Source organism: Cebidichthys violaceus, unplaced genomic scaffold (genome assembly GCF_023349555.1).
Source record: "Cebidichthys violaceus isolate CVI_PGR_0920_01 unplaced genomic scaffold, fCebVio1.0.p SCAF_3, whole genome shotgun sequence".
NCBI classification, from domain to species: Eukaryota; Metazoa; Chordata; class Actinopteri; order Perciformes; family Stichaeidae; genus Cebidichthys; species Cebidichthys violaceus.
Window position 1 is genome coordinate 21,077,852 of NW_027176483.1, and position 12,604 is coordinate 21,090,455.

The window sequence follows — 12,604 nt, forward strand, 5'->3', positions numbered from 1 at the left end:
CCCGCCTCTGTGTTTCAACTCGAGTCAACTTTATTCCAACTCATTACTGACATATACAACATGTCAACATTCATTTCTGAAACATTTAACCCTCCGGTTACCTTCAAATTTAATAACACCTTTTATCCTGGGGTCTATTTTGACCCCAGCAATTTGAACCTCCAGAAAATGATTATAATTAAAATTACTACCCAAGTTTATGTGTCAGGTACTTCGTTTTTTGTTGACTACCTAAACAGCCCTTAATAAAACAACCCCTTATACATCCAGAATACCTGTTATGTGACTATGGTGTTTTAATGGCTTTACATATCAACATGTTGAGTTTATGTTTACCCAGTTGTCATTAAATATGAAGCCTAAAAATTGATGTCTCATATATTTAGAGACGTTAAACATTGAATGGGGTCAAATTAGACCCCAGGACATTACAAGGGACAAGAACTCTCAACCAAACATCTGGCGGCAAAGCGGACTGATCTGGAAGGACGACGTGTTTGGAGCTTTGTACAAACAACGGCGCTTCAGAGGCCTAGAATGTCTCCTGTTATAAACATGTCGTATTGTATTCAAAGGAGTCTCTGCTGAAGTTCTGCCATGGCTTGCTGGATGATGCTGCTATCAGTAATCAGTGTTCCCATCATGCCTCAGTTGCCCAAACATGGTCAGTTCCTTTGACCAGACAGCAAAGCGCCTCTGGTTGCCTGTCGGTTGTTATGTTGGTGTGTGTGTGTGTGTGTGTGTGTGTGTGTGTGTGTGCGTGTGCGTGTGCGCGTGTGCGTGTGCGTGTGTGCGTGTGTGTGTGTGTTCGCCAACTCAAAGCTGCAGTGTCCTGCTTTCGAGAACAACACACACACACACACACACGCACACACACACACACACAGGACACACATCTCCTTCCCGGCCAGACTCAACTCTTTCCCCCTTGTCTGCTCTCCTCTACTTGCCCCCTTTTTTCCTCCCTCCCTTTGTCACTCTTTCTCGCTGCATCATTGGTGAAGCCACGTGCTCTCTGTTTATCATCGGCAAGGGGAGGGAGATAGAGAAAGAGAGACGAATCTCTCTCTCTTTTCGTTTAGTCCACCCACACACACACACACACACACACACACACACACACACACACACATACTCAGCGACGTCCACTATTCCAATCCTGAGCAGCCTGAGGGACGCTCACACGGACACTGGGAGCAGAGAACAGCTCAACCCGACCGTACCGACTGGAAAAGATCTCTACTCCACCACAGGTACAGTAAAGCTTGATCCGTCTGGAGCATGACTTGTTTCTTTTGTCTGAGAATGTGTGTGAAACTGTGTTTTTGTACCCAAAAAAAAAAATCAAGGCTCTAAAACTCTTTGAAGCTGACACAAGCAGAATATTTAGTCTCCGACTCACAAATTTGGAGTTAAGCTTCAATATGCTGCAGCTGTTTAGGAGGATGGAGGATGGTAAAAGGAGGACAAGAGTTTTGGCACATTGTGTGTGTGTGTGTGTGTGTGTGTGTGTGTGTGTGTGTGTGTGTAGCCCTGCTGCTTTGTACTCACACACCTCCCATCGCCAGCCTCTGCAATGGAGTGAATAACACGTCGGCAGGTGGAATTTATTGTCCCTGCAGGAAAAAAAAAGTACGCCATTCACACTACAGCCGTTGGCTACGAAATAAAAAGATCATGTGTTTGTGCTGAAAGGCACGCTGTCTTGATACTTATATTTACAGTGAAACCTGGTTGGTGTGTTGAAGTGGCTGCTTCTAGAAAAAGTGTTTTCTCTCGCAGTAGACACCACAAACTTAAGTCTAAAGGGGCATGTATAGAAAATAGTGTTTGGTTTCTGAATGCAGTACAGTAGGTGGCAGTCATACAAGTTGATTGAATTGCAGGCTTATGCTAGCAAGCAGTGTAGCGAATCTGCTTGCATTTGCTGAATGCTGCTGAAAGACTGAAGAAAACATAAGACTTAAAAGACTACTAATAAACCTCACAAGTCTCAAAAATATATATATGTATATTTTTTAAAGGGCCTGTCTGGGTCAAACCAAAACTAGATTAAGGAGACGTTATGTTGCATCCCACTCACTGTAATAGCATCACGCTGTATGTCCCATTTTATTTGGTCCTCTTCCGATGGAGAACTCTGCTCCTCTTATCGTCTCCTGACAGGAAGTGTTTCCACATTATTGGGCGAATTCACAAGGACCAGCACCATAAATTGCGCTTCACTTGTAACCGCTATCTGGCCCGTCTCAAAGTCCCATTCACAAAAGAGAATGTGCTAATGATATTACAGCGTAAACACGCCCACAAACATTGGCATTTGAATGCATTTTGCTGTTTTTTTTGCAGAGGGAAGAAATCTTTGTATTTGTTTATATAATAACCTTATTTTTAGTTTTATTTATTTATTTTCATGACAAAACTGTCATTGCATCCTGTCAGTGCATCCCAAAATAAACAAGTTTGAGTGAAGCCCCTTAGCGCTTCGGCTACCGCCAGCTCGCTGAAGGCGCAAATAATTCCACCGCATCTGTGTTCGGCTATTAGCGCTGATCTTTGTGAATTGGACTGTTAGTGCAAAGAGGCTCATTTCCATAAAAGGGGCACATTTTTTGAATCAAATGTCTGGATTTTACCTTATTTAAATATGTGTATATTGTATTTGGCAGCAATTGCACTTTTCTGCTTTTTTGTGCAAGTTTAGTGTCCCTGAAAGCAACTCAACCCTTTAGTGATTTGGCCCCGACCTCTTTTTTAACGCCATAAAACCTATTGGCTTTTTTCACTGCTGCGCTGCTCTATCAGCACATGAAACCAATGGAGCCGAGCCTGTCTTGCCTTTGGGAGTGGGTCTGTTTCTCAGCTCGGGGTTTATTAATAGATTTACAAAGAGCAATACACTGCTGCTGTTGTTCCTACATGAGCTACTGCGTAACTCATCACTGCTTCAGTTAGCCCATATTTGGAGAAAGGATTTGGGAGTTTTTGGATGGCAGTAGCTCACTATTTGTGCAAAAAAACAAGAATTAAAGTCAAAACTAAAATTAAAATACATTTTTCCTGGAAAAAGAAACAGTCTGTCTTGACAGTCTGGTCATTCACCATAACTGAGCCAATGAAAGACAGCTGAAGCTAGCTAACCCCCGCTAAATGTCTATCAGGGCTAACCTTAGCACGGTAGGCTAACTAGGTAGTTAGCTAATTTTCGCTTTCTGACTGGAATGTGAGCTTAACAGCACAACTGCATTTCCTAAATGTTGAAAGTCGTTAAAAAAAAGTGTTGTCAGTGCTCCAGATATTGCTGCATTCCATTTACCTCGGAAATTGGAAATAGCAGCTAGCTATGACGTCACACCAGAGTTGACTGCATTCCAGTATAACAAGTCAGAACACTTAATGGGGTTTGCTCCGGTCAGGTTAGCTATTATTAGCATTACCACTTGATAACGACACATTACGGCAGTATTTTGAGCATGCAAACACCTACTGTCCAACTGATTGGAGTTGGACAGTACTGTAAGACTGATTTAAGGAGACACACGTAAGACAAAGGTACATTTAAGTTCAGGGTTGGTGAGGTTCATTCGACTTCAGGTGATGTTCTAGTTGAAATTTTTCAACTGGGAAATCAGAAATTCCGATTTCCCTTTACAAATTGAATGCAGCATATCTTTTTATGTTTTCAGTTTGACTTAAAGGGTAAAGAGGCAATAGGTAAAGTTTCAACTGTCCTTTAGAATAAACTGGTGTTTAAACGTGATTCATATAGATGCTGATAAATACTGAGTCACTGATTAAGAGGTTTCAGAGATTTCGGGTGTGCATGGCTTTCTCTGTGTTTATGGTTCTCTCTGTTTTGGAACAACACTTCTTACTCCTCGGAGTCCAAAGACCCCACTGTCACCACCTCCAACCCCCCCCCCCCATCCAGTGGCATTTTCAACAATGAAAGCTGGCACTGCAAGTGGGCCACTGGGAAAAAAAAAGCAATGTTGTTATCACCGTGTTTTGCATGCTGATTTGCTAGATGCTTCTTTTGGATCTCTGCTCTAATTAGTTTCCTTGTGTCTATTGGGAAATGGGACTACAGTATTATTCATGTGAATTACAGTCTGTGTTGTTCGACTTCTTTCTGGTCACCATAACAGTCAGTTAATGCAACTAACTAACTGGATTTGTTATTGATTATAAAATCTAATAACTAGATTAGCATCAATCACACATCAGTCTTCTATTAAATGTTAACCTTCACATTTCTCTCCCCGGCAATTCCCACAGGATCCTATTCATCTCTGCCTCCTACCTGATGATACCTTCTGTCTGCTCTGTGTAGTTTTATTGCATGGAGCCTCCTCACATAATTCTGTGAATCTTATTACTACCTTTGCACCTGCAATGCACCAACACCAGTACAGTAGACCTTGTCTCTTGTATTTTATACCCACTGCTAGATGGGGCCTGGATTGTTTTGGAACTTCCCTCCCAAGGCTGGCTGCACGGTTCCACAGAGCCTCCTGCAGACCATGTACGTAGGACCCGTGAAGCCACTGTACCTACCTACATACCAGTGCCGCACAGGTCCCTCCTTTATCCAGCCTGTGCGGATTTATCTATGGCATTTTCCGTCCATTCGTTCCATTCTGTCAATCAGTCAGTCCCGTGTTTCACATGTTCATTCTGCAGCAGAAAAAAGCACAAAAGCCCACTGATCCAACCAGAACTAATTGTCTAGTTGTCAAACAAACATGCAACAGGATGAGTATATCTGACAAATATCTATTTAGAAATCATTTCTAAATCGTAACATACTGGAACAGATACTGGGAATTAGGCTGGGAGCGAAGCCAGAGCGTGAAACGGAAGATTCCCTCAACAGCATTTGGTACCAACCTATTCCAGTTGCCACACGGTGTCAGTGAGACTATTCCAGTGTGAGCAGTCTGCTCATCCTTTAGAACCAGACAGCCACATATAATTATATCTTTGAATCAGCTTTGCCAAACCTCTTGAGAGGTTGAGAAAATATATAAGTCCTCTTGTGAGATGCATTGTCAAATGCAGAAGAGAAAAAAACGGTGTCTCTTTAGTCACCAGCTAAACCTTACTATCGGCATGAGAGCTACAGACCACAGTTGAAAATTTGCTTGGGAAATGTGCTTCTAGAGAACCACAATTATTTTCTCCTTTTTAATAGATTTTGATCAAGTTTGTGATAACATTTGAGAACAGGATTACCAATAACTATGTTGATCTCATATAATTTTTTTGGTCCAATGTTCAGTCCCACGTTTCCTTGCAGGGCCCCCCATCCAACCTGTTTCCTAGGCGACAAACCATTGTCACCCGTGCATTGGACAAAACTCCTGGAACCTTTCAGGTTCTCAACAACAAAAAGATCTGATTTGGGGATTTTTAGGTAAATCGCACCCTCATTGGTTAAAATGACTGTAACCAGAAAGAAATGGAGCGTAGCAGCATGTCCTTTTCTTCACACATTTTTTTTTTCTCAATGTATGTGTTATCTATTGGTGTCGCGCATCACCTTTGAAAACCCGCCTGTGTGATTGTCTGAGTCACCCTGCAGGGAATGGCATGTTCCACACATCTTTGCATGCACTTAATAGCACATATTTGTTATGGAGTGTCAGTGTGTACGCAATATAGTTCATCTTCAACTCAGCATCCGCAATAACAAGTAGTATATATGTGGTGCAAAATGATCACCTTGGTAAATGTTCAGTGCCAAAAAAGACAAATGTACTTTCTTTGTGTTTAGTGATCCCTGCAGAAGAAACAGTTGCCATGGTCCGAATGTGTTCAGAGCAAGAGTGGATGTCATGATGTGTAAAGTGAAGGCCATCAATTCATTAAGTGAATGCTACTGCTGACAAATTGGTTATTGAATGTCTCTGCTGTGGTCACTAATGGAGGATATATATAAAAATGGAGGAAGGCACACCGGAGGCAACAGTGTCATATAATATGCGGATGTCCTCAATCATTTGCAAGTTAAGTTGTTAATCATTAGCAAACTGTATGCACCTTTCTATCAGCAAAAATGTTGCTGAATACGGATTGGTACTGAAATAGAGATCTCTTAATAACTGAATGTGCTTTAGTCATTGGGTTATTTGTACAGAACAAAAATAGCAGCCTGGCAAGGATCACAATCCATCAGTCTAAAAATAATACATGTGGTGTGTTTCTGTACCACCTCCTCGCATTCCCCTCAGTTGTCTGTGAGGTATAACAACCGGAGGAAAACTCAATCTGATGTTAGCAATAGCTACTGTATCAACAGCATAATGAGATGTAAATACTAAAAGTGACGTTTTCCACAATAACAAGAGCAATGAATGGAAATCACCTGAGTAGAAAGAGATCTGTTTGCGGTTTACCAGTCCAGTAAAAGTGGAGTTGATCAGTAGTACAATAGTGGTTTCTGGCCATTCAGATGGTTCTGATTTTATTTGCAGTGTTTGTGAATTCTGCCTCCTGGTGAAAATAATTGTATTTGTGGTGGTGAAGCGGAAGCATTTGACTTTCCAGAAAGAGGAAGTATTACTCTGGGTAATCCACAGACCTCAGATCTCCTATAAATACAGTTTACCACAAGAAACCGTCTTACGATGGGATCACACCAGCAGCGACGGCAAATTGGGCCAGGGGCGTAAAGTGGTGGGGCCAATGGCCACTTCCCAACTTCCTACCCTCCTACTTCTGGCGCCCTTACTTGGGCCGCGCCCATCTTCGAACTCAACCTTCATTTTGATATAGACTACACAGCTGTAAAGTTCCATGATGCCAAAAAGGGCCAGGGGAGTAAACTGGTATGGGGCAATGGCCCCTTTGCCCCCCTTGCTCAGACCACGATGAAAACCAGAAGTACTATGACTACAGCTATGTTAGGTAAAATAAGTACAATATATCTTCTTGTAATTCAGGTTAATCAACTCTTTATTTATTTTTCACTTCATTTACATCTCTCTTTATTTTCTGTATTTAATATTCCTCTCTGAGGTACCCCTTAATCGCTCGACATGATTTGGTTTTAGCTCCAGTCGCAGTCACAAATAAAACACAAGACAATCACTGCTGTTGGGGTGCTGGGTTGTGACCTGTTTTCAGTGAACACGGTTATAAAACCATGCGTCTCTGAAGGAAGTGACTGCGGTTTGCCCGGGAAACCATTCATCCACTTAGCATGCTCCACCGAGCTTTGCTCCTCGACATCTGGCTCTCCGTTTGGTTCAGGAAGGAGTCCGGCAAACACTCGCCCCTCCCCTCAGTGTGCTGCCACACACTGTTTGCCCGTCTGCCCTGCTGGCATCCACCCTGCAGCCCTGTGGGCGGACCGCAGAAACACACCTACTAGAATGGACATTTAGTTGCATTTTTCACTAATTCTGGTGGCCGACCCAATTGTGCCATTCAGCTTGAGCCAAATAAATATAAGTCATGGTGTGTGAATGTTGGTAAATAAGGCTATGGTGTAGTGTTTGGCTGTGGTTAGTGGCCTTAGCATAATGGTAGATAAGAGGTTAACATTTCAACACCTCAGCACGACACAAATAATCAGTGATGCATGGGTACAGTGTGAGTACTGGTAGTTCCGTCAACAGTAAACCAAACACTCCGTACAAAACAATATAAGTGAGCCAACTACAAACTAGTGATGTAGGCAACCAATTGACTGTAGAGCAAAGTAAAACACACTCAAAAAATAAGCGGTGATGTATGCAATTTATCTGCTCAAAGTCCTGGTACAACACTTCATACAATCTTGCCATAATACACATAATACACTGCAACACACTAAAAACATGGGAACTCAACAAGCTTAGCAGTACAATACAATTAAAGTGAGCCTATAGCGGCCCATGGTGGAGCATGATTCTATAAATGGCCACAAAAAATATTATTCAGTTTGCTGCAGCGGAATGTGAGATTAGCCGTGGACAGACATCGAGGTGCACACTCACTCACTCACTCACTCACTCACTCACTCACTCACTCACTCACGGACGCATGCAACCGATCGCATTATCCTCCTGGCAGGGTCACACAAAAAAAGACTAGACTGTAAAAGCAAAGTACAGAGATGTTACGAGCTAAAGAGGAGCACAGTTATGTTTATTTTTTAAAGTTAGATAGAAGATAACAGCTACTGTAATATAAGTTCAGTTAATTTTGCTGGCAGACATGGATTGCGCAGGTTTCCAGCATCAGTACAAGTTGTCTTACAAAACTTAACTCACCGCCTACCTGTGAACAAGTGGTGCAACGGATCATGAAACCCACGGATCGGATCAAAAATCGGATCACTACAAAAGAAAAAAGGGAGCAAATCTTTTAGAGATTCCTGATCATGTTGTTTTGCCGCTGATACTAATTTCAGATCGTTGAGGATCCATATTGGCAGGTACAGATCCCTTTGTTTGATTATAGCAGCTGGTCTACGAGGCTTCAGGCTTTTTTGCCACCATCCCAAACATCATTTCAACCACTCTGAAATCAGTGTAAACCATCAAAAAATCTAAATGTTATCCTTTTACTTTGTTATAGTCCTTTATAGCGTTTTCTTCATAAAGGAACACAATTCAAATGATTTGGAAATAAAAAATTGACATAAATATCGATGTCCTGATCGCATATTTTACTGAACATTGGTGGATAACGATGCCATTAAAACTTTATTTCACACTGTGATGGTCAACCCGGACGTCAATGGGCTTCACTTTAATCACACCTGCTCACTCACACCTCAGGCAGTGCCAACTACCCATCGAACCAACGCACGCCTTCAAAGCTGGGAACATATTTGAGGTTATACATCAGAGCAGGATTTAGTTAAGTTATGCATGGAATTATTCTTGGCATGCTGGTTGTCGTCACTGCTGGTGCTGATAAAAATATCCAGACATTCAACTCAAAATCTAACTTTTCTAACTAGCTTATTTCTTACGTTGTATTTCCACTTTTAGATCAGTATAAAAAAGAGATAAAAATAATGTCACAATATTTTTCCAATACCAAATATATAAATCACAAATGTATGTAAAGTTATGCTCAGTGCAATAAACTGTATGTTTATTGTGTACAATAATACAAAAAAGTGAGAATACAGAACTTTTTAAAGAATAAATAAATTTATTTTTAAATAAAGTTTTTATTTAATTTGTGTCAATTTTGGTGGTCCCTGTGGAGGAAAGTGTTTCCGAGTACCATAGTCCCTTTAGAAAACTTCTCATTTGACTTTAGCAGGGTCTTACAGTCTGCCCTGCTCAGTCCTGGTTCTGGTTCTCCCTTGCCTCCCTTCTCTTCAGTGGGCCCAGCAATATGGCCCGGGTCTCCATCAGGGATGGATTCATGTTGGCTTGAAAACTGACGCAGAAATCAGAAATCATGATTGAAAGCTCTTGAACAGCTACTAAATAGTGGCGAGGTGTTTCCTTTCCTGTTGTTAACACGATCAAGAATGAATGAGGTTCCATCATCTATATTTAGTCAGAGTTTTAGGCTGCATCTGGCAATCTTGTCTCTTAATATGGGATTATTAATTGGTCTCAAATTGGATTTCAGGTATCAGTAAAGAGGTCTTTAAAGCTCTTACAGATGTGTCCTTTAGAAACCTGACAATACTCAAAGTAAATGGATGAATAAGACTGGAGATTACGGAGGTTCAGGACTCTGTCTTCTGCTCACATCCTCACTGTTGGAAACCATCTCCCAGCAGAAACCTAGGCCCTTAAAGGGGGCGCCGCCCTCTCGCACCCCTCTGATGCCCCTCACTGAGAGCCGAGGCAAAAATAGAGCTCAGAGTGGTCAAAAGTGTGAGCGCACCACTTTGTCACTGGACATTCCCTGTGTCCTCTTTGCTCTCCTTTGTTTTACCTGAATCAGCTTGCTGTTTGCTATGAATACACAAAAACACACAGCCTTCAATGTGAAAACGAGGCTGCTTTTTCTTACTGCGTGTGAAAAGAAGCTCTTTTCATGCCAGAAGAGAAAGTGTTGCTCAGTCTGGAGCTGATAGCTGATATTAAATATTTAATCCTTCACTCCGACATAGATATCTCTGCTCTGGGTAGCTTCTCTGAAGACTCCTGTAGACGTTCAGTAGCTATGAATAAGTCATAACTTTCTCTTAAAATGGTGCAGGGAGCTGAGCTGCTAACTGTGAATTAAACACACACACATACATACATGCAGGTGTGTAAAAAGATGTCATATCTGTGTGCACACCACACGGACCAACGGGTCGGATGATGGCGACGGGAGGAAGGATGTGTGGAAGTGAATGTCGGGGGGGGGGGGGGGAGGGGGGGGGGGGGGGCATGTCAGTCGGGATTAACGTCGCCGCTCTGCTTGACTGGAGGAAGCTCCACCAGGAATCACATCCACTTAGCTCAATGAAAAGACGCCAGGGAGGAAATAAGATGGCAGACAGATGATGGATAGACCTCTGCTATTTAGATTATTTCTGTTTTTCATCAATTTCATGATTTGTATATATATATATATATATATATATATATATATATATATATATATATATATTCGCACAATATATTATTCCGTTTGCCAATATAATGGATGTGATGCAGGTAGATTGTTACTCATCCTGACGTTTAGGGGAAAAGAAGTGTATTTCAGTCTTCCGTAACGACACAAGGATTAGTTCTCACAAAAGCACAGAGGCCTGAAGCGAGTAACCACCACGGTAGCTGAAACATCTGATGATGAAATGCTGCGGGGCTGATGAGTCGATGTATTGCAGGTGTGTCTCGTAGCAGGTGAAACAGCTTGGCAGCAATCAGGGAGCCAAGAGAGAGAATGGAGAAGCCACGCCCACAGACAAAGACAGAGACATTGAGGGAGACAGACGGGGGAGGACTGGAAACACGAGGGAGAGGGAGACAAAGGTGGAGGCTCCAGAACGCTGATCAGGTTGGGTGGAGGGGGTCCGAAGGAGGGACTCGGGGGCAAATGTCCTGGGAGACAGATGGACGGAGCCACTCTGGAGGTCGGCAATGTAGGCAGGACCATGCTAGAGGTCTGGGACCTAAGCTGGACCCCATAGGAACAGAGCCACAGCTACCGTATTGATATCACGGTTATCGCAATAGGGGTACGTAAGACTGCTGACCAAGCAGCCGTATTTGACGATTTAGAAGTGATAAACCTAATGATCAGTGGATCACTAAAGCTCATTTGATGTTTCGCTGAATAAGTGAACATTTTGATCTGCTGGTGGCACTAGATGAAAAAGCAGAGGAACACCTAAGTCAGTAGAATACATCCTCTAGGCTCCACGAATGGGTGAATCTAATTTCACGAGGACCTGGACATTATTTGTTGAGATATTTTGGTCTGGACCAAAGTGGTGGACCCACTGACAGAACAACACTGTCATCCATACAGCCATGCTGCTAGCATGACTAGCAAGCCCATTCAAGCACATAAATATGCTAACATCACCGCTGTGCTTTTACACGTAAAGGGCCAGTGTGTAGGATTTAGTGCCATCTAGTGGTGACGTTGTAGATTGCAATCAACTGAATACCGCTCCGCTCACCCCTCCCTTTCAAAGAGTGTTGGAGAGCTACGGTGGCCTTCAGGTAACGTAAAAACGCTAAATACTCTCTTGAGAACCAGTGTTAGCTTTGTTTGTTCTGGGCTGCTGTAGAAACGTGGTGGTGCAACATGTCGAACAAAGACCCTGCACACTGCATAGTGTTGGAGAAATCAAGCTTCAAAGCTGCAGTTGAACTTCAAAGCATTTACATTTTCTGGCTAAAGCAGTCTCTGTATTTGTGTCCTTGTTGCTTGTACTTTACCAGTCACTCCATCTTCTAAAGCTCTTAATCAGACAGCAGGAGCATGCAGGTAGTGGTGTATGAACTCAGTGAAGACGATGAGGAGGAGGGGCTAATTAGATCACTTGAGCAGAGTCGGTAACTTTGTGGCCTGACGGAGCTGGAGGAGAGAAATCAGGTGAGCCTCAGCAATTTTACTCAACGTGTTGGAATTGTCGACTGAGCAGCTTTGTATGTTGAAAATAACAAGACAGAAGTACATACCAATGCAGTGGTGGGCCGTGTATCTTATACCTGGGCCTTCAGTGCTGTCCTACTACTGTTGAACCACCTCCTAATTTTAATTAAATTAAATTAAATTCATTTTTGTATAGCTTTACAATCTGTACACATGCGACATCCTCTGACCTTTGACCCTCACATCAGAACAGGAAGAGCTGTGGACAGAATGAACAACATAACAGAGTTACTAATAACCTCATTATGACACCACAGCTCCAGGTTAGTATTTGTTTTGTGTAAAAAACGCATATTCACATAACACTGCAACATTTGACAAGTGAAATAAAATGTTACATGAAGCTCAACACCTATGAATGGCTACAAATACACTATGAATACGCGCATGACGGGATGCTGCGTCATTAACGGACAATGCATATAGTCAAAATCAATGTAATCAACACAATGACAAGAACAAACTCACAAGAACCAGTCACACATATTTATATGACAACAAAGCAACAAATCAATCCAGCAACACTGCAGCGCTAAAACACGTGTTC

At 42.3% G+C, this 12,604-nt stretch overlaps 1 protein-coding gene across 4 annotated transcripts in view; it reads left to right on the forward strand.

Moving 5' to 3' along the window:
* Positions 1–933: 933 nt before the first annotated feature.
* ndrg4 (NDRG family member 4) overlaps positions 934–12,604 on the forward strand; it is a 53,012-nt gene continuing 41,341 nt past the window's right edge. The window contains exons 1-2 of one of the 4 annotated variants that reach the window (XM_068722512.1): positions 934–1,253; positions 4,452–4,525. In XM_068722512.1, coding sequence (XP_068578613.1) covers positions 4,452–4,525 — 74 coding nt within the window. In that variant the 5' untranslated portion in view covers positions 934–1,253. The remainder of the gene's footprint in view (positions 1,254–4,451; positions 4,526–12,604) is intronic. The other 3 variants (XM_068722513.1, XM_068722515.1, XM_068722514.1) reach the window with 3 other exon arrangements.